This window comes from Eleutherodactylus coqui, chromosome 12 (assembly GCF_035609145.1).
Source record: "Eleutherodactylus coqui strain aEleCoq1 chromosome 12, aEleCoq1.hap1, whole genome shotgun sequence".
Classification (NCBI taxonomy): domain Eukaryota; kingdom Metazoa; phylum Chordata; class Amphibia; order Anura; family Eleutherodactylidae; genus Eleutherodactylus; species Eleutherodactylus coqui.
In genome coordinates this window covers 34,159,758-34,182,276 of record NC_089848.1, presented here as the reverse complement: position 1 = coordinate 34,182,276, position 22,519 = coordinate 34,159,758, and the positions used below count along the sequence as shown (strand labels likewise).

The 22,519-nt window shown below is 47.4% G+C and overlaps 1 protein-coding gene across 1 annotated transcript in view; it reads right to left on the bottom strand.

Moving 5' to 3' along the window:
- The window catches only part of LOC136586797 (immunoglobulin kappa light chain-like), a 38,119-nt gene extending 31,017 nt beyond the window's left edge, over positions 1–7,102 (bottom strand). The window contains exons 1-2 of the mRNA XM_066585030.1: positions 7,028–7,102; positions 6,550–6,857 (exon numbers count right to left, since the gene is read on the bottom strand). Coding sequence (XP_066441127.1) covers positions 6,550–6,857; positions 7,028–7,067 — 348 coding nt within the window. The 5' untranslated portion in view covers positions 7,068–7,102. The remainder of the gene's footprint in view (positions 1–6,549; positions 6,858–7,027) is intronic.
- Between the last annotated feature and the right edge of the window lie 15,417 nt (positions 7,103–22,519).

Here is a 22,519-nt window from a genome sequence, read left to right as displayed (position 1 = left end):
AGGTCCTCCTCTAACGTCACTGAGCTATCCAACGGTATCGCTGTTGGGGCGTGCTTCTTCAGATATTGATCAACCGACGACATGTCCCCTGTGCTACCAATACTGTATAACTCACTATATTAATTCTGAAAGCACTCCAAGATATTGCTTGTCGTGAACTCTCCCTTTATTCTTCGAGTCCATTGCGAATATATAGGCCTGATTTTCCTGAGGATTCAAAGCCCTTGCCAACCACTTAATCATAATCTTGAAAGATGCACCCCTATCATGCATAACAGAGCAAAAACTAAGCCAGGAGTAGGAAAGAATCGCCTGCAGAGCTGAGAGACAGGCTCTTTCCAACTGGGTCAGCAGGAGCTCAGCAGCAGTCCAACCCTCAGATCATCATGGACTAGCAAATGGACCCAGAGCTCAGAAACCCAAAAGGCTTTCTGTGCTGGAGACACAACCAGTCAGCTGTCTCCTCATTAATAAGCAAAAAGCACCCCCTTTCTTCCAAACCTTTTTTTACTTTCCACAGTCTTCATGTTAACCTCAAGCTGCACTTTCAACACAAATTCACATTTGCTATCGTGTTTGTTGAACATATCAGTTGGATCTTCCGGACTCTGCACCACCTTCAACTGAACAGCAGCCTGAACTTCATGGAAGACTCTTCTCACTACTGTTAGGTTCTTCCCAGAAGACAATCACTTTCATATGTGTTACTCACTTCGGGTTTCTGACCAATCTTCATTTTCACCATTTGCCTTATGGATCCTTCAAGCACTGTTGCCTCTTCAACCATTTCTGGAACAACGACAGACTGCCTTGCCCGCTTGTCTTTACCTCTAACTATCAGCACTTCAGGACTAAGACCATGCTCCGTCTTCTTCTTCACAGAAAGCTGTTTTCATACTTCTCAGCTGGAACATCTCTACTTTTTTACATGTCAGATTCTGCAACTAAGTCTTCATTTATTCTACTCACTCCTTCAGTGCTCTTTTGGACTTTTATAGTCTCTTAACCTTCTTGACGGTAACACGATTGATACACAACAAGTGTTTTACCCCACTGCTCGACTGCATGATGAGCCCCTCAACTCAGCTTTTTCCTCAGGACTTCTTTCACCTGGATTTTCAGCGGTGTGACATGACGAATAGCAGTCACTTTCTCAGTCATGAACCGTTCTGCTTTGGCCTTCTGTCTGGTGGCTTCTACCTTTGCCTCTCAGCTTCTTTGGCAAGATAGCATAACTGGGCAACTGCCAATGATCACTGGGTCACGGCCTCTTCTATATAAACAGTCACCTTAACTATTTCTTCTGCAAGTCTTCATCCTTTGTAGGGTGACATTCTTCTTTTGCTTTTCCCTTGGCCTTCTCATTTTTAGCATGAACAGCTTCATTTCCTTCCAACTGTGGGTCTACATCTCCCTCAGAACCCAAGGACACCAAACTTTTCTCTTTTCCTTTCTGCCCCTGCAAAGTTGTTTTTAACTCATTGGCCCACTCACTATCCCTTGCATTAATTGTACTGCAGCTCAGGCAGGAAAAATTAACTTTCTCAGTGCACTTTTGTAGCCCCTACACTTTAATTGCATCCCATTTATTTACATTTCAATGTATTAGAAGTTTGGTTGCTACTAGCAATGACATCAGTTTCACAGGAAATTGCACTGTCTAAACCACTCCTTGGTTTTCCAGCAATCACAGTAAACGCATTACATGTAACTTCAGCATTAATACACATTTTTTTAACATTTCCTATTTGACTCACTAGAGCAGTGGTGGAAAACCTCTGGCACGAGTGCTAGAGGCGGCAAGCAGAGCCCTCCCTACTGGCATGCGCCGCCATCGGCCGCTCACCACTTGTGCATACCAGCAGGGGCCACGGCTTCCCTGCCAGCATTCACCCAGCTGCGCTGCTAGCAGTGCCGATCTCAGCGCACACTGTAACGTCAGTAGCAGCCGGGATCCTCCTTTCCCGACGTCTCCTCGGTACCGGTGTAATATGTCGCCACTGGAAGTAAGGGGTGGCGACATAATACACCCGTCACCCCACTGATTCACGCCCCCAGCTTCTGATTGGCTGGGGGCGGAGGACTGCGGCAAGGCTGACAGCAGCGGGCCTGGGGCATTGGAGTGCCAGCACAGGCAGCGCAGGGCCTGGCCAGCAGCCCCGACATAGAGGACAGTGACGAGAATGGAAGCTACAGAGGCTGAGGTGCAGAAGGAGAGCACACCACAACTGTGAGTGACTGAGTAGGGAGTGGGGGGAGGCCGCTATGGGATGTCACTATTACTACTGGGGGCCGATATGGGATGTCACTATTACTACTGGGGCCGCTATGGGATGTCACTATTACTACTGGGGGACGCTATGGGATGTCACTATTACGCTGGGGAACGCTATAGGATGTCACTATTACTACTGGGTGCCGCTATAGGATATCACTATCACTACTGGAGCCGCTATGAGATGTCACTATTACTACTGGGGGCCGCTATGATATGTCACTATTACGCTGGGGGCCGCTGTGGGGGGTCACTATGATGCTGGGGGCTGCCGTGGGATGTCACTATTATGCTGGGGGCCGCAGTGAGGTGTCGCTATTACGCTGGGGGCCGCTGTGGGGTGTCACTATTATGCTGGGGGCCGCCGTGGGGTGTCGCTATTATGCTGGGGGCCGCCGTGGGGTGTCGCTATTACGCTGGGGGCCGTTGTGAGATGTCACTATTACACTGGGGGTCGCCGTGGGATGTCACTATTATGCTGGGGGTCGCATTGGGATGTCACTATGATGCTGGGGGCTGCTACGGGATGTCACTATTACACTGGGGGCCACCGTGGGATGTCACTATTACACTGGGGGCCGCAGTTGGGTGTCACTATTATGCTGGGGGCCGCTTTGGGGTGTCACTATTATGCTGGGGGCCGCTGTGGGGTGTCGCTATTACGCTGGGGGCTGCAGTGGAATGTGGCGATTATGTTAGGGGCCGCCTTGGGGTGTCACTATTATGCTGTGGGCCACCGTGCGGTGTCGTTATTATGCTGGGGCCACTGTGGGATGTCGCTATGATACTGGGGGCTGCTATGGGGTGTCGCTATTACTGCTGGGGACCACTGTGGGATGTCGCTATGATTCTGGGGGTTGCTATGGGGTGTCGCTATTACTGCTGGGGGCCACCTTGGGGTGTCGCTTTTATGCTGGGGGCCACTGTGGGATGTCGCTATTACCACTGGGGGGCACTGTGGGGTGTCGCTATTACGGCTGGGGACCGCTGTGGGGTGTCGCTATTACCGCTGTGGGGTGTCACTATTACACTGGGGGCTGCTGGGGGGGGGGCACTATTATCGCTGGGGTATGTTTACATGTGTCGGAAATGTGCAGGGCAGTTTCAGAATAGGCAGCGCGCAGATTTTGACTGCTTTTTGGATGCGGTAATGCTGCAGAGTTTTCCACAGAAATTTCCGCTGAGGACATTCTGCAGCATTTCTGCATCCAAAAAGCAGTCAAAATCTGCATGCTGTCTATTTTGAAGCGGCCGTGTGCTTTCTAGAACGACAGAGGTAAAATCACACATCGTGATAAGCCCCGCCCCCTGACATGTTGGCACTCGGTCTCTAAAACGTTTGCCATCACTGCTCTAGAGCAATTGCTGCTTTCACAACTGTACGCAACAGTTCAGGGGTTGCCTGACTCAACACAGTCTCTAATACACATACTAATATCAATGTGGCAGTTTAACTCAGCTGCACATATGGCAGCAGCTATATGCCTAGTCTGGTCAGCTGGCAGCAATGTCTTATTACACACTTCAGCCACTTCAGGGTTGACTTTGTTATTTTCATCTCACATACAACCTCTGTAACTACTGCAACAGAATCATTATTTTGCTCAATCACTAGCTCACAGGGTTCAGCAACACCCATTACACACCATTCTTTATCTTATGTAGGGGCAGGAATCGCAACACGTTCACCCAAAACATTCTTTGCCACAGCATACATTGGGTTAATCCTTCTAACAGCCCCATTGGGTTAATCTTGGTAACAGCCCCATTGGGTAATCTTGGTAACAGCCCCATTGGGTTAATCCTTCTAACAGCCCCATTGGGTTAATCTTGGTAACAGCCCCATTGGGCAATCTTGGTAACAGCCCCATTGGGTTAATCCTTCTAACAGCCCCATTGGGTAATCTTGGTAACAGCCCCATTGGGTAATCTTGGTAACAGCCTATTCATCACAGAACAATCTCTCATTGTTGCTAGTTACCATGCAAGAAAGACATGTAATCCACATCACAGGACTTTACATCATCATTGCTGCATTTCCGTTCTGTCATTTTCAGCGTTTACTTTAGCAAAAGACACATCCTGCAAAACATTTGTGACATCAAGTCCATCAGAATTTTTAAGTCCGTTCTGCACCCTTTTACCAGTCTCTAGAATGGTCTCATCACCCCTCACCCAGTCTTCTTACGGCACTGCAGCATCTCCGGACACACTCATCAGCTACATTGGACAGAGCTCACACTATTAGGCTGCAGAACTCCACCACCCACCATTGGCTTAGAGGCTTCCTTTGGTCTCCTGACCATTGGACAATCAGGTGCACGCCTATTTGCACCTTTACACCTCCAGCAAAGGTCTCTCTATTTGTTAGCGACAGCCACCTGCCATCGGCTTTGGTTACCCTTAATGACAGCAATAGTCTTTTTCAGCCCATTTGGCTCTTTGGACTCCAGCTCACTCCAGTGGGGACAACTTGGCCACTTTGCAACTGGACACCCATATATGCTCAAATCCATTAGTGCATGTCCATTGCACAACCTAAGAATATTGACCAATGAAGCTCCCTATTAATTTCTTGAACATGAGCATAATAACCCTTAAATTATTGTGTGCTGTGCTCCTTCCAGAGATGGCATGATTGGTCTATTTTGTTTGTGGCAGGCCCTGTGGCATCACACAATTACCTAGACAAGTTAAATTAGTTTGCAGTTCTCCAATTTCATGAGAAGATCGTGTTCCTCCACACTTTACCTGAATTGTTATGGAGTTTCTTAATGTAACATTTTCACGGCACTGGATTTGTAGGGGCAAATGGAAGCAACGGCCCCATGCTCTCTGGACCTGACACCTCTGGATTTTTATTTCTGGGCGTATGGAAAGCCATCCTGAGGATAGGTCATCAATTTCTTAGAGATGGAAAACTCCTTTAACTGAATGTACTGTACAGTATATAAATGAGTTAGGGTACCTCTACAAGACAGCTGTAGGACATAAGTGCACAACAGTCGTCCCACAGGCTACCGCCTAACCACACGTGTAACTTAAAGCTTCCAGGCCCCAATGCAAAACCTGTAACAGGGCCCCCAACTATAATGCTTTATTCAGAGTACTGGGCTTACTGTATAGAGAAGATGGGCCTTATGGGCCCCCTAAGGCTCCTGGGCCCAGGTGCAACCGCATCCCCTATAGTTACGCCCCTGCGCCCAACTATCATTTCTGTGCTTTACAAATGCATGGAGCCGGAGCAGGCGCGAATCGTTTTGGCGGTCCGCCTCCATTCTCAAGAAAACAGGAGTCACTCCGACACTAATCGGCTCCTGCTTACACGGCTCAACACTTGCTTGGTTTCTAGTTCTCAGCAAAAACCAAGTGACTCCAACGAGCAATTTCTCATTCAGTGCCCTGTTGGCATATGTGTGTATACGGGATGATTATGTAAAGGTACTTTTACTCTTTGGCTTGATTCTTAAAGGTGCTTTTAGACACAACGATTCGTTCAAAAATATTACTGATGAGCGAAAATGAAGGATAATCGTTCGGTGTAAAAGCGAGCCAATGGCTGAACGACAGACGATAATCATTCACTTTTTGTGCGTTGTTCATTTTGTGCAGGCATAAAAACCATCGTTGCCTCGTTAACTTATCTGGTTTAAACAGCAATTGCTCAGTCCTTCTCACTCACTTATACAGCGAATATGAAAGACTGAACTATTCTCGTTTGAATGGGTCAATGATGTACCTGCCTGTCTGAACACTGTTCTCCCATCAGATCCTGCCAGAAGGTCTAAAATGCTGGTTTACATGGCGGATCTGGAGGCCTTTATCAGGCCTTCAGTTACTATGGCACTTCATTGGCACCCTGTGATTGTATTGTGGGGTGCTGCTGAGGGACAGGGGCAGCCCCCTTCCCTTGTCATCCACTTACATACCACTGTTGCTGTTGAACACAGCATGTAAGGGGTTAAACAGGAAGGACTAGAGGTCCCACGCCAACCTTCTTTCATTGGCCTCGGCCCCTATGGTTGGTCACTAAAGGATTATGTGTGGTTAAAAACATCAAACCCACTTAAATTGGTAAATAGAACTATTTGCTTTATTACCCCCCCCCCCCCCCAAGCACATCTGTACGTGCGGTCTGACTAGTGAAAGGCAGATATGTTAACGGTTAAGACTGTGTCATACGTGGTGCCTACAATTCTTATTTCCCCTGTTGACTTGCGTGACATTCTGTGACTTTCTGTACAGGCTTCCTGTGGCTTTGTATCGGTGTGTGAAGGCAGCTGCCAGGCTGCACAGTAATAAGTGCCTTCATCCTCAGCAGCTAATTTAACAATGTCCAATACATAAATATTGTCCGCTCTATATTCCACTTTATACTTGCTGTCAGTAAACCCGGCATCATAAGTTTTTTTATTCCCTTTTACATGTAGAATCCTCTTCAGTCCTTCATTTGGTCTCTGCACATACCAATGAACATAGGCGTCGGAGTCGACCTTGCACTCTATACGGGCCGTTGACCCTGTATTCGCACGTTTTACTTGAGAAATCTGTTCGTGGTTTATGCTTACTTGTGTCCGCGCACCTGTGCAAAATGAGGCAGCCATTAGGATGGAATGATCTTTCATATCTCCTAAGAACATTCTTTACATTGTTGTCATTCTAAACATTCCATATTATGTAACGCTCTAACAATTCTTCTATGTAGTATACGGCTCCGGCGGAACACTGCAGATTACTACTAGAAACACTTACATGTCATAAAGAAACAGAGCAGAACAAACAGATACAACATTGCTTCATCTCTTCAGTACCGCTCGTCCTCTGAACAGTCCATGCAACCAGTAGTGTAGATGTCATAAAGCATTTCCTGTCTGCAGCAGGTATCAGCCTACTATACAGATACACCATTAACCTCTTAGTGACCAAGCCTGTTTGTGCCTTAATGACCAGGCCACATTTTGGAAATCTGACACTGTCATTTTAACGTAGCATAACTCTGTAAAGGTTTTGCATATCCAAGTGATTCTGACATTGTTTTTTGCCACATATTGCACTTCATTTAGGATGTAAAACTAGACCGATAGAATTTGTGTATATTTATTAAAAGTGCCAAAATTGGGGAAAAAATTTGAAAACAATTATCATTTTTTCACATTTTCAACTGCAATATCTCAAATATGTGCAAACATACTGTAGAATTTTTTGATAAGACATATATTTCCATGTGTTTACTTACCAGATCGTCTAAACCAGGGGTCCCCAACTCCAGTCCTCAGGGACCACCAACAGGTCATGTTTTCAGGATATCCTATGGTAAGAACACTTGTGGCAATGTATGAGGCGCTGACAATAATTACATCACCTGTGCAACACTGAGGAAATCCCGAAAACATGACCTGTTGAGGGTCCCTGAGGACTGGAGTTGGGGAACCCTGGTCTAAACCAAACCCCTCAGTACTTCACCTGATAACATGCTCCCTGTCCGACAGACTGCAATCCCTGCTAGCCATAATCAACTGGCACCTGCAGTCATACCGATTCTACCACTATACGGCCTGACCATTGTCTGTGTATAGCATCCCTCACTCTCCACCTCACCATACCATGCACATCTCCAGCCCCTTTACCTTTGTATCCCCCCATTATCTGTAGTATGTAAGCTCGTTGGAGCAGGACCTTCACGCCTACTGTCTCCATCAACTGATTACTTCATGTAACCGTTATTGTGTTATTTCCCCTGTAATGTAAGCGCTGCGCTATATAAATAAAGATTATTATTATTATTCTGGACTCACATTTGAAAAACTTCAGTTTTTTTAACCATTTAGGAAATGTAGAAATTTAACATTGGTTTTTAATATTTTGAGGAACACTTTGTTTTCCTGCCCCAAGCCAAGATTGCAAAGGCTCATAGGTGTCAGAATGATAGATCCCCCCACAAATGACCCCATTTTATAAACTACACACCTTAGTGTATTCACTGAGGATGGGGGCAGGAGTATTTTTACCCCACAATTTTTTTTATCAGAAATTAATTTAGAGGAGAATAAATAAAATTTCATATTTTTGCAAATACGTCATTTAAAAGACAGGATGTTTTTCTATAGTGCACAGATCCTACTGTTTGTCCCGTGTTCAGAGACATACCCATTGTGGCCCTAATCTTGTGTCAATATACACAACGGGGCCCAAACCGAAACGAGCAGCCGGTGGCTTTCAGAACAGACATTTTGCTTGAAGGTGTTTTAGGCCCCATTGCCCACTTGTAGAGCCCTTGAGGGGCTAAAACGAAGGAGAACCCCCACAAATGACCCCATTTGGAAAACTAGACCCCTTAGCACATTCATCCAGGGGTGTACTGCATATTCTTACCCCACAGTTTTTGAATGAATCTGAGCAAAGCAGAAGGAAAAAATTACAATTTAAATTTTGGGGGAAATTGTGTCATTTTAAAAACATTTTTTTTGTACAGCACATGTCTGAATGAAGACTTTCACCCCAAATGGATCCCCCCATTTGTCCTGTGTTCAGAGACATACCCACTGTGGCCCTAATATTATGTCCGTTTGCACAACATGGCTCAAACCCATAGACGCATCAAATTTCAACTGTGTTTTAACTTTTACATAATCGCCATTATCCATTGGATAACGGGTACTGCTCACCGCGGCCCTCAGTCACTGCTCCAGGCTCTCGGGTACCTTTAGTAGCCATGAGCAAGGAGACCTAAACCCTTTAACCCCTTAGTGACGAAGCCTGTTTGCGCCTTAGTGACGGAGCCAACTTTTGGAAATCTGACATGTGTCGTTCAACATAGCATAACTCCGTAAAGGTTTTGCATATCCAAATGATTCTGACATTGTATCTTCGCCACAGGTTGTACTTCATTTTGCTTGTAAAAAGAGACCGATATAATTTGTGTATATTTATTAAAAGTACCAATATTGGAAACATTTTGAAAAAATTGTCATTTTTTCACATTTTCAACTGTAAAATCTCAAATAAGTCCAAATATACTGTACAAATTTTTGATAAGATATATATTTTCATCTGTTTACTTTATTCTGAATGCACATTTGAGAAACTTTTGTGTTTTTTTTAACCATTTAGATGACGTACAAATTTAACATTACTTTTCAGCATTCTGAGGAACACTTTGTTTTCCTGCACCAAGCCAAGTTTGCAAAGGCTCATGAGTGTCAGAATAATAGATACCCCCCCAAATGACCCCATTTTAAAAACTACACCCCTTAATGTATTCACTGAGGGGTGTCATGAGTATTTTAACCCCACCGTTTTTTTCAGGAATTAATTCAATTTAGAGGAGAAAAAATAAAATTTCATATTTTTGCACATATGTCATATTAAAGACATATTTTTTTCCCATAGTGCCCATGAAAATGAAGATTTACACCCCAAAATGGATACCCCTGTTTCTCCCGTGTTTAGAAATATACCCATTGTGGCTCTAATCTTATGTCTGGATGCACAACGGGGCCTAAAATGAAAGGAGTAGTCAGTGTCTTTCAGAACATAAATTTTGCTTGAAGGCGTTTTAGGCTCCATAGCACTTTTGTAGAGCTCTTGAGCGGCCAAAACCAAAAAGAACCCCCACAAGTGACCCCATTTTGAAAACTAGACCCCTTAACGAATTTATCTAGGGGTGTACTGCCCATTTTGACCCCACAGTTTTTGAATGAATTCAAGCAAAGCAAAAGGAAAAAAATGTGATTTAGGATTAGCATGAAGGTGATTTAGGCCCCATTGCCCACTTGTAGAGCCCTTGAGCGGCCAAAACGACAGAGAACCCCAACAAATGATCCCATTTTGAAAACTAGACCCCTTAACAAATTCATCTAGGGGTGTACTGTGTATTTCTACCCTACAATTGTTGAATAAATCTAAGCAAAGCAGTAGGAAAAAATTAAAATTTTCATTTTTTTGGCAGTTGTATCAATTTAAAAACTGTTTTTTTGTACAGCACACATATGAAGGAAACTTTCACCCCAAAATTGATACCCCTGTTTGTCCTGTGTTCAGAACCATGCCCATTGTGGCCCTAATCTACTTAAAGGACACATGGCTAGGCCTATAATGGAAGGAGCACCCGTTGGATTTCAGGGTGCAACGGAATAAATTCCAGGCCCCATTGCTCACTTGTAGAGCCATTGAGCGTCCAAAACGATAAAGAACCCCCACAAATGACCCCATTTTAAAAACTAGACCCCTTAACGAATTCATCTAGGGGTGTACTGCGTATTTTGACCCCACAGTATTTGAATGAATCTAAGCAAAGCAGAAGGAAAAAATTACGATTTTCATTTTTTTGGCAATTTTGTCAATTTAAAAACTGTTTTATTTTGTACAGTGTACATAGGAATAAAGAAAAAAACCCACGCTGGGGTTGAAACGTTGCTGAGGCATTCTGTTTGACCATGGATTGAATAAAGGTCGTATCTTTTTTATTCCACTGCTGTAAGAAATGCTGCCTTCTACCATTTGATACTGTGACTGTTATTTGGGGCAAAGGGATCCAGTCCCTTGTTAGGCGTGCACAGGCAAGTTTGTGCAACTGCTTGAGGAGTGTGGGTGCTGCTGGCAACCTAATATTACTGCAGAGGAATGAAGACGTTCGTCCCAAAATAGATCTCCCCATTTGTCCCGTGTTCAAAAACATACCTCTTGTGGCACTAATCTACTTAAAGGACACATGGCAAGGCCTGTAATGGAGGGAACAGCCGTTGGATTGCAGGGCACAACTGAATACATTCCAGGCCTCATTGCCCACTTGTACGAAATAAAAATTGACACCTTAAAAATATCCCCCCCTCCCCTCCGCACCCTTTTCGGCTTTCCCCAAATCTTACATAAAAGTAATAATGTGAACTGCGTAGTATTTCCAAAGACAGTGGTAATTACGGAGGCTGGTTGGGATGGGTACATGGGGCAATAAAACCGTGTATCCCCCCTCCTCTCATGCTTTTTGGGGGTATTTTGTGACCTCAGTGGCGGGTATGGGGTGTAAAAATTGGCGCTCTGTGAGTCTCTGTAAGCTTGATGAGGTGCGGCGGTCTCACACAGAAGACGCTCAACAAGCTGCTCCTGGTACTGCAGGAAGGCGAGCGTTCCCGGGGGCTTCTTGTAAATTACGTATTACTGGTAGCGATCTAAATAACGCCGGGCTCACGCAGCCGTAGGTGGAATCCGCTTGCGGAGGCCCGCAGCGGATCCCAGCTGTGAGCCCGGCTGTGACCCTGCGTACGGCCACGTAATGTACTGCGCATAACTGCCTACTCACACAGGCGGTCATGCGCAGCACTTTTTTTTTTGTTTGTATTTCCCGCACCGTCGCTTAGCGATGACGCGGGTACCCGCAGCCCATACACAGTGTACTTGCGTATGGGCAGCGGGTATATCCTCGACCATGGAGCACAATAGGCTCTATATTGCGGATATCCGCTGTAAAATAGAACCTGCTGCGTTCTCTTTTCTGCGAGTGGATTACGCAATTCTGACCCACCAATGTGAGCGGAATTGTCTAATCCAATGCGATTGATCTGCGTATTACCGCGGATCAGATGCATGCGGAAACTGTAATTCCTATCCGGTCATGTGAGACCAGCCTGAGGTAGATCGCTACCATTTTATCACGTGACCGGCGACCGCTCAACAAGGTCACTGCTCCAGGCTCTCAGCGACCGTTGGTCGCTGAGAGCAAGGAGCATTTAAGTTTCCTGGGCTCCCCGCCTCCTGTGCATGTGTCCGGTGTTTTGTCGGCGGTCGCATGTGCAGAATCTGGGAAAGTTCACGGAGGAAGATCGCATCAGGGTGCAAATACGGAGGCCTCCGTTAAAAGGTTTCATCTCATCTCACTGATCGCATCGGTGAGGGGAGATGAAACTTCACCTTTTTTTACTTTTACGTGATCGCCATTATCCATTGGATAACGGCGAACACGTGATCAGGAACCAATCACCGCCGCCCCCCGTGAAATCTCCAGGCTCTCGGCTAAGTTTTGTAGCCAGGAGCAGGGAGAATTTAAATTACCCTTGCAATCCACAGCTTTTGCGCATGTGTCCGCCATTTTGGCGACGGGCGCGTGCGCAGAAGCTGAGGTAAGGTCCGCGGATAAATCCGCGGGCCTTAGGTACGTCATTTCATCCTCCCTCATGGATAAGATCCGTGGGGGGAGATGAAACATAAGCTTTTTAAACTTTTTTTTTACTTTTTAAAACTTTTTTTTTTTTACTTTTTACACTTTTTTTTAACTTGGCAGCCAGGAGCAGGGGGATTTTAAATTTCAAGCCCCTCTGTGCACGCGATGATTGACATCGGGCGCGCATGCACAGACGGGGACTTCGGGTTCTGGGACACCGGGGACATCGTGGGACCTGAGGTGAGTATTTTCACCTCCCCTCATGGATCCGATCCATGAGGGGAGGTGAAACTAGCCCTTTTATTTTTACTTTTTGAACTTTTTCGCGATCGCCGCTATCCAATGGATAGCGTCGATCGCCGGCCTGGGGACCGCTCACCGAGGCCCCCAGTAACATCTCCTGGTTCCCGGCTACCTTCAGGAGCCGGGAGCCAGGAGATTTTAAATTTGTCGGGGGGCTCCTGGGTTTCTGCGCGTGTGCGTGACGTCATCATCTGGCGCGCATGCGCAGAAGACCAGCGGCGGGTCCGGGAGGATCAGATCTTTTGGGGGCAGCGCGGAGAAGGCAGGTGAGCATTTTTAGCTGCCCTGATGGATCCAATCCATCAGGGCAGCTGAATTTTTAACTTTTTAAGTAGTTTTATTTACTTTATTGCGATCGGCGCTATCCATTGGATAGCGCCGATCGCAATGCCGGGGGGGGGACTGCCCGCGGCCCGGGATTACAGCTCCATGCTGTCGGCTACCTGCGGGCACCGACAGTATGGAGCTGTCACGTCTCCAGGCAAGTGGGCATTAATCCTAAGAGGATGCATAAAACTACATCCTCTAGGATTAAAGCCCACTTACTGAGGACGTAGTTTCACGATGGGGCCGTCACTAAGGGGTTAAGGACAGGACCTATTTTGGCCATAAGGACGCAATGATTTTTTGGGGATTTTAATTTCCACATTTCACATGGCCATATGAGGGCTTGTTTTTCCTGTGGGGGGCTGTAGTTTTCATTGGTACCATTTTAGGGCGCATATCACGTATTGTAAAACCTTTATTATTATTTTTTTTTAGAGCAGGGAGCAAAAACATATCAATTCTGTCATTTTTTTTACAGTGCTAATCATATAGCATAAAAGACACAATATATGTGTTCTGCAGGTCGGTACAATTATGAGGATACAAAAAATATAGTTTTTTAGGTTTTTCCACTTTTGCACAATAAAAACCCTTTGTTTGGAAATTATTATTATTTTTATATCGCTGTATTCAAAATCCCATAACTTTTTTATTTTTCCATGTTTGGAGCTTTGTGAGGGCATGATTCTTGTGTGATGAGCTGCAGTTTTTATTTGCACCATTTTGGGGTGCATGCAGCTTTTGTGATCATTTTTATTACATTTTTTTGTGAAGCAAAACGAATAAAATAAACATTTTGGCCTTACTTTTTTAGGGTTTTTTCCATTCAGGATAGGGTTTTCAATTAATTGTACAGTTCATTATGCATACCACGACACCAAATACATGGGATTTTTAAAATTTGATTTTTTTTCTATACAAATATGGGAAAATCCGCAAAAAAGGTTTGTTTTTTTAAAGTTTTTTTTTTTCACACTATTTAAATTATTTTTCAGTTTTTATATTCCTGTAGGGAACTTGAACTATAACATCTTTCATCACTTTGCATTGCAGGACCTCTGTGTTGCAATGCTTTATTGCTTACAATAGCGATCATAGGCAATGGCAAGCTGGGAGCCATGGTAACACCTCGGCCTTTTGCGATTACATCATGGGGAGTCCAATGACATCACAGAAGGAGTGTGCTCCCTCTATGAACCCTTTATATGCCGCGATTTATATAGATAGAGGCATGTAGTGGGTTAACCGTGACGATCACTGTTCTTCTGCATTTCCGCTATTGCAGACTCCCACTGCAGTAGCGGGGATGCATAAGAACAGTGATCGGCACTGTTAACCCCCTACATGCAGGCTCAGCCTCTGATCCCACACCATCCACATGATGTAAGTTTATGTCCTGTTACGTTAAGTACCTCGCAGCCAGGACGTAAACTCATATCCTGTGGCATTAAGGGGTTAAGTCATGTACAACTAGAAAGAAAATTGCCTATTTAGGCTGGTAGCAACTTGGAATGTCACACTAATGTCGTGGTGTGGAGAGACACCTCTCCAACAGTTGACTGGGAACACTCAATCACTTACCCGCTCACTTACCTAATAAATAACCAATGTCTTACAACTTCTTGCTGAAATTGTGGGGTAGGCCACAGCTTTATTTATTAACGAATATCAACGATAACTTATTCAACGAGCGATCACTATCCATGCTGTCCGTGTGCTAAATCTTTAAAGTCCGTAAACCGTCCACTGAGGACGTTTGTAAGCCCCGTTCCTTCGGCTTGCAAACCTTCCTCTATTTCCTAACAGCATGGACAAATTCCGGGCCACACGGGATGTGCCGTGTTACAGCGGCTCATTCCGTCCCCACCCCACCAACCCGAGCTAAAGCTTTCTCGACCCCATCCTGCAAGCCGGATAGGAGCGTATCCAACCCTACCTCATTGAGGTGAACACCGTCCCTCCTCAATGCCCCCTTTTCTTTCTCTTCCAGCTCCCAATGGCGCACCGCCACCCCCCCAATGGAGTGAACGAACTGCGACATTCGCATGTTAACCAGCCTCCTGGCTCTATCCACTGCTTCCGGGCTTCTTGCTCCATTCCAGAGTCTTCTCGCGACTATGTCAGACCAAACAATGATGCATCCATTAAAACATTCACGAAAACGCAGTAAGTCCTGTTTCATAATGACCAACAGGTCTCGTGTCTTTGCTTTACCGAGATCGTTCTCCCCGGCGTGAACAACCAAAACCACTTTCCGGGGGGTACTTCTGGCTATGTCCACCACCAACTTCCACATGTCAGGCCATATTAGCCCCCGGACTCCGTGCCAGGTTACGGGTGTTTCGGTCAGGCCTAGCTCCGATCCCAACGGGCGTACTGCTGCCCTCCTTTGTGCCCAGTAAATGTAGGAATGCCCGACTATATGCACCTTCCATGGTTCTGCTGCTGCGAACAAAATAAAAAACAAAACAAGGGCAAAAACTTGAAGTAACACTGCCTCTCACTAAAGAAAACGAGGTACTAGGCGCTAACTTAACTCTCCCACCGCAAGATCGGGTCGCACATAAGACTTATATGCCTGGGACTTCCATCTCCCCAGCCGTTTCAACCCGTCTTCGTTCATTCCTCCCGCATCTGCCGACGTGGCCGCTCCGATTCTGAAAGAGTGGGTCCCGAATTCCTTCGGATCGAGGCCCACTGACCTCAAAGACGATTTTAACCCCGCCGTTACCTGAAACCGGGTGAGGGGGAGGCCGAACGCGTGTACCAAAAACTGTTCCCCCGCTGGCCTTGCTGCCATGTAACCGGCCGCCGTATCTACTGGGCACCAACCTGAGCCTAGCCGCGTGATCGGCACCCACTCACCCCTACCGTAAACGTCGGTTTTTGATTTTTTAATCCTGACCCATAACCCGTCGTCTACCGAGACCACATCGTAAAACATAAGACCTCCCGGCATAAACTTGCTTTTTTGGAACTAACTCGCCGATCCTGAGCGCCGCAAAAAATGCCAGCAAGAATGCCATCCTGAACAGCAACACCTCGTAACTATTGTAACACGTGACCTCCAAAGTGTCCAATAACTTGCACAACAACTGGTACGTAATCGGGCGGCGGGAATCAGAACCGGCCTTTTCTTTTTTCCACCCGCGCACTATCTGGCGAAAAACGAACTCTTTAGTAACGTCCCTAAAACCGTGCAACTTTAGCAAAAATGCGACTCCCGCGAGGTGCTTTTTTGCCGCATCCACCGACGCCCGTCTCACCCGCAGGGACGCTAACATATCCAGGGTCGCTGACCGGGCCCTCTCGCCCCCAGCCACCCCACCATCCGTAAAACACAACCATTTTTTCCACACCGAGTTATAATTTTTCCAGGTTCCCACTGCCACGGATGACTCGACAAGCTTCAGCAGCTCTGCTCTGCCAGTTTCCACAAGAAATGCGGGCAGCGTACCCCCAACGCATCCGCCTGTGGGTGCCGCTCTCTGAACCGCTCCATCTGCGAACGAGAGAGCGCTTCAGCTGCCACATTTTTATATCCCGGTACATGCTTTGACCGTAAATATATACTACGCTGTAAACATCTCAGGACCACATGTCTCACGAGCGCCGACACCGGTGGGGAAGATGAAGACTGCCGATTAATAATGTGCACCACCGAAGCATTATCAGACCAAAAACACACTTTGTGGTCTTGTAACTCCTCACCCCATAGTTCCACAGCCACCACCAACGGGAAAAATTCCAACAGAGTAATGTTTTGATTCCACCGCTTTTTTATCCAGGATACTGGCCATGGTTCCCTGCACCAGTGGTTCCGGAAAATAACACCAAAACCTGTTGACCCTGCTGCGTCTGCGGACAGGCTAAGACCTGTACCCGACCACTCCTCCTTAGGGCACACCACCTGCCCATTGAATGCTTCCAAGAAGATTTTCCATGTGTGCAAATCCCCTCGAATCCCTGGCGTGACTCTAATGAAGTGATGTGGCTCCTTTACCCCCACTGTCGCTAGAGACAACCTTCGTGAAAAAACGCGACCCATTGGTATCACTTTGCACGCAAAGTTCAATAAACCCAAAAGGACCTGCATTTGACGCAGCGTAACTTTTTTACATCTTACGACATCGATTACCGTCTGCCGGAGGCGAGCAATTTTTTCTATCGGTAATCTAAAAACCATTTCCTCGGTGTCGATTTCGATCCCTAGGAAAGTTAGCCTTGTCACCGGGCCCATCGTCTTTTCCTCAGACAATGGGACCCCCGCTTCCTGCATCAATGACCGAAACGTGTGCAACAAAAAACCGCAGGTGCCCGATGATTCCGTACCAATGAACAGGAAATCATCAAGGTAATGTGTCACCGATGTGATGCCCGTTTCAAACCTGAGCATCCATTCCAGGAATGAACTGAAAAGCTCGAAGTAATAGCACGAAATCGAGCAGCCCATTGGCAGGCACATGTCGTAGAAGAACTGGTTATCTACCTTGCATCCCAACAAGTGGAAACACTCGGGATGAATCGGCAACAGCCGGAAAGCCGACTCAATGTCGGCTTTTGCTAACTGTGCCCGATTACCTGCTGCTCTCACCAGAGCGACCGCCTGGTCAAATGACGCATAAACCACCGATGCTTGTTCTTTTGTAATGCCATCATTTACTGACTCCCCTTTTGGGAAGGATAGATGATGGATCAATCGGAACTTGCCAGCCTCCTTCTTAGGGACTAACCCCAACGGTGAGACCCGCAAGTTCCCGAACGGTGGTTCGTCGAAAGGGCCGGCCATGCGGCCAGCCGCCACCTCTTTATTAACCTTTTCTCTTACTAAGTCTATATTTTCCAATGCCGATTTTAAATTCGCGCACAAGGTGGAAGCAGGTTGAAAAGAAAACGGGATTAAAAAAACGTCGGTAAAACCCTTTCTAAGGATTCTTGCTTCCTCCTTCCTGTGGTACTTGGCGAGCCACTGGAAGAGGTACTTGCTTTTCACCGGGGTTCGGTGCTCCACTGGCACCGCCCCCGGCGACTGGTTGTCTCTGTTTCCTGAAACAGCGCACCGCGGAGTGTTGTCCTCCGCAAACCGAACATTCGTGCCTAAACTTGCACGTCGCGAAGAACCGACAGTGGCCTTCATTATAGAGCCAACATGACCCGTTTGGGAGTGGGGAGGCCGCGGGGGGCTGTTGCCCGCCCCCCACGGCTCCCCCTTGAAAAGTAGGTTTTTGAGGGCGTTGCGCTAAAATGAGTTGCAACCATACATCGGTCGCTTTTGTCGCCCAACTTACGGCCGTACCCGAAACGCGCCGACGAAAGTCCTCATCATAGCGCCACCACGCGGCACCTCCGTGTAACTTATAAGCACTGAAAATGGTATTAAGATAGACCAACATCTCGGGACCTTTTTTCGGGTGCTGCTGGCATGTAACATACGCCAATACCGTAAACGCCTGTAACCAATTACAGAAAGTCTTAGCGACCTTCGGTTTTTTATCCGCACGATCCGACACCCTTTCTTTATCTACCGTCACATGGTCCGGAGACAACAGAGACCATATATCCACATAAACACCTTTCCGGATCTTATCCAGTAATTCATCCGACACACCAACCCCTAACGGGGCCACCCCGCAGAACAGTGAATCTGCGTATCTCAACCCTTCCAACCGTCCTCCGGCACCGCCAAGGGCAAGGTCCCTGCCATCCTTCTCCCGGGGCTCCTGCCTCCGCTGCACGATGGCTGCCGTGTACTCACATGCGGAGCTTCGCTCGTTGCATATCCTCTCGTTGTAATAAGGTGGCCCCGCTCCGGCCGTTCTCGTGGTGTATCCCGCTGCATGCGGCGTATATTGTGCATGCTTGCTGGAGGTGTTGACGGAGGTTCCCCGTGGCGGTAGGTATCCTGGTGGTGCCGTAGACCTGGACCCCTAGATCCGTCGCCCATAGTCTCTCCGCTTGGCCTCCTCATGCTTTCGCTTGCCTGCGCCCCTAACCTCGCATGCTCGCTTTCGCGCCTTTTCTGGTATCTCTCCCTCCTAGCTCTCTCGCGCTGTCTACGCTTTGCACCCAGACCTTGCCTATTGCCGCTTGCGCGACTGACGTACCCCTGCGAAGAATCCCCCCCTCCTGACGATGGGGCCACCACGAAATGTGGATTGACATAGCAGAGCCTATGTGCACTAGGGCCCGCTGTCGCCAGCTACTGCGGAAAATGATGTCTGTGAGCCGCGCGACTGCTATGCTCACGAGCCTGGGTGCTGTATGCGAACCCGGTGCCAGCGGGTGGGATGTAGGTGACATACTGGCTATGGCGCTGCCTATGGGTGGAGTGACCCACATAAGCCCCGGTTGTGGGTCCCTCCGGAACTAGGGCTACCAAGGGGGTCCCACCTTCTCCTGAAGTCTCCCCACTTTCCCTAAATCCCTGTGCGCTCCCTGCCCTAGTGACTACACTGCTAGAAGAGCTGGTGGCCGGGCTATATCCCCTATTCCTCCCCCCCCTTGGGTTACCCCTCCCGGGCAATGGGTTTAAGGGCCTGGCCACCTGACCCTCTGGGATCTCTCCTCCCCCCCTCCTCCCCGGTACCTGGCGCTGCCGCTTTGCTATGCCGCCATCTTATGAGGGCCCGCTTTCCCGCCATGCGTCCGCACGTGGCTCGTGCCTCCTTGACCGCTCCGTGCTACAAGTGTTTGCTGCTGCTGTGCGCCGACTGCGCGCTGGCTCCTGAACGCGGAGCCCCCGCTTGATGCTGCTGCTGTGCCTCTGCTGCCTTGCGGACTGCCGACCGGCTGTTCCCGCTGCACCTCCGCGGGCGCTCCAGCCGCCGCGCGGTTTGAATTTCCCGCCACAATCCTCGTGGCACGTCCCGCGCCCTGCAGCTTCTCTTGGGCTGAGCCTCTCTGGGGGGTTTTTTCTTCTCTTCGGGCGGCCTTGCCCGGCATCCCCCGGTTGTTCCGCTCCCTCGGTTGCCGCCGAAAGTCCCGCAGCCGGCCCGACTGGCCTCCCTGACTCCGACCCCGATCTGCAGCTTGCAATAAGCTCCTCCAGCCACTCTGCGCCGTCCCGCTGGATCGCCTCTTGGATCTGTGTTCGTAGGTCCTCCATCCTCGGATCTTGGGGCTTCTGGATTCCACGGACCTGGTGGCGTTCCCTTCTTCTTCTCCGCTTGCAGGTACTTCTTCGCCGCGTCTCTCTTCTGCTTGCTGCTCCTTCCCTCTGCTGCACTTTCGCCGCTCTCAAAATTCTTCTTTCACTGCTTGGCAATCTTCTTCTTTGCTGCTGTCTCTTCTCCGTTCTTCTCACTTCTCCTCTTGTCTCACGACTGAAGCTCCTTCCGCTCCCCTCTTCTTTTCCTGTCTAAACTCCACCCCCTTTTGCTCGCTCTGCTTAACCCCTACTGTGCCTGTTCCCAGTCATGCGCCGCCTCCTTAGTTAGCTCGCGGCATTCAGTGAGCACTGAAGTTCTCAGGTGACTTCAGAATAAGCTGACATATGTGACTACATGAGGAGCAGGGGCGTAACTATAGAGGATGCAGGGGATGCGGTTGCACCCGGGCCCAGGAGCCCTAGGGGCCCATAAGGCCCCTCTTCTCCATATAGGGAGCCCAGTACTATGAATAAAGCATTTTAGTTGGGGGCCCCATTACAGGTTTTGCATCGGGGCGCAGGAGCTTCAAGTTACGCCTCTGATGAGGAGTACCACTATTTCTAGCCATTATACACTATATGGTATTTATTTCTAGTTTTTTCATTATTTGCTTCTGTTATTTGTATAGCTGGATATCACTGGATGTGGAGACTCGGCCCCCTTGCAGCTATCACCATATAACATTGTGTAGCATGGTGCTGCCAGACAAGGGCGTACATAGAGGCGGACTAGGGAGCTGCTATGGGTCCCCATGGAGAGAGATGTTTGGCCTCACCCCTTCTTCTACTGAGTGGTAGGAACCAGTGCAGGACTCTTTTCTCCAGAGGAACTAGGTTGCTGAAAAACTAGGGGGTTGTGAAATATCTTGAGGGTCATGGAAAGAGGATGAAAGGGAAAACAAACATCAGACCCTTCTTTACTGGGCGCCAAAATCCAACACCTTAAAAGGGGGCTCATTTTTATCTTTGCTCTGGGGCCCCTTCTCTTCTATGTACGCCATTGTTGCCAGATGCTGTTTTTGGAGCCATAATCTCTATAATGAAGTATAATGATTCCCACTAATTTACAGACACACTGCTCTGGTGTATTATAACGTATTTATTCTAGTGGGGAAATTTACTACCTATTTTGTGCCAGAATACTGGCATAGAAAGTCGCAAATTTTTGCACGAGCCCCGTTTGCACAAAAGTTTTACAACTTCTCTTCCTTCTGAGTCAACCATGTCTTTGAAAAGTGGATGGGGATTGGAGAAGGGGCGTGGCAGTCCTGGAACGACAGATTTATGTATAATTTACATGTTGGTGAAGCTGGTCCTGTTCATATTTCCCTTGGTGCAGCCATCCAGCTTATATATTGGTGGTACTTCTGCCATTACCTCTGCTGTCTATTGTTGTTACCACCTGTTTCTAGACATTCTGTTTCCACCTAGGGACAGTGCAGGTGGCCCAGATTCAAGACACGGGGCCGCCCTTGTCGGAACAATTGCCCCAGTTTGTAAGGGATAGATTTTCTGTATGGGGGTAATATTAATCTTTATACAGTAACAGTATGGAAGTGATATTTAGTGGGGGTGTGGCGGTATTATTTGGGCCTTGTATAGTTATATTAGTAATATTAGTCTTTCTATATTAGCTTTTATTCAGTAACAGTATTGAGATACTAATCAATCACTATGGTATAGTAGTGGTATATTATGCAGTGAACAGGTGGGTTCGACGTGACTTGATCAGATCCACAGAAGCATAAATATAACATGAAAGCCTAAATGAGGACCAAAAGCACAAAAAACAATAATTCTTTACAGATTTTAGCAAAGTACGTTACACTGCGGTACAAAACTTTTTTTATCTGCCCTTTCAATAACTTTTCAGTGGCTTAAGATAGGATAACTTGTGGGAACATGGTGTCACAGTCAGGTTAAACTTTGCAAAATTTGTAAATTAAATAATAATAATAATAATAATTGCCCAAAGTAGCCAGTAGTAATAATAATCTTTATTTATATAGCACCAACATATTCGCAGCGCTTACAAAACAGGGGAAAGAGAAACAAAACCCCGGTTACATGTACCGCAGTAATCAGTTGATGGAGACAGTAGGGGTGGGGGGCTCCAACAAGCTTACATACTACAGATAATGGGGGGATACAGAAGGTAAAGGGGCTGGAGATGTGTATGGAGGTATGGGGGGGGGGGGTGGAGAGTGAGTGAAGCTATGCACATAGACAATGGTCCAATTGTGACTGCAGGGGGCGGATGATTACAACTAGCTGGAATTACAGTCGGTAGGACAGGGAGCATGTTATCAGG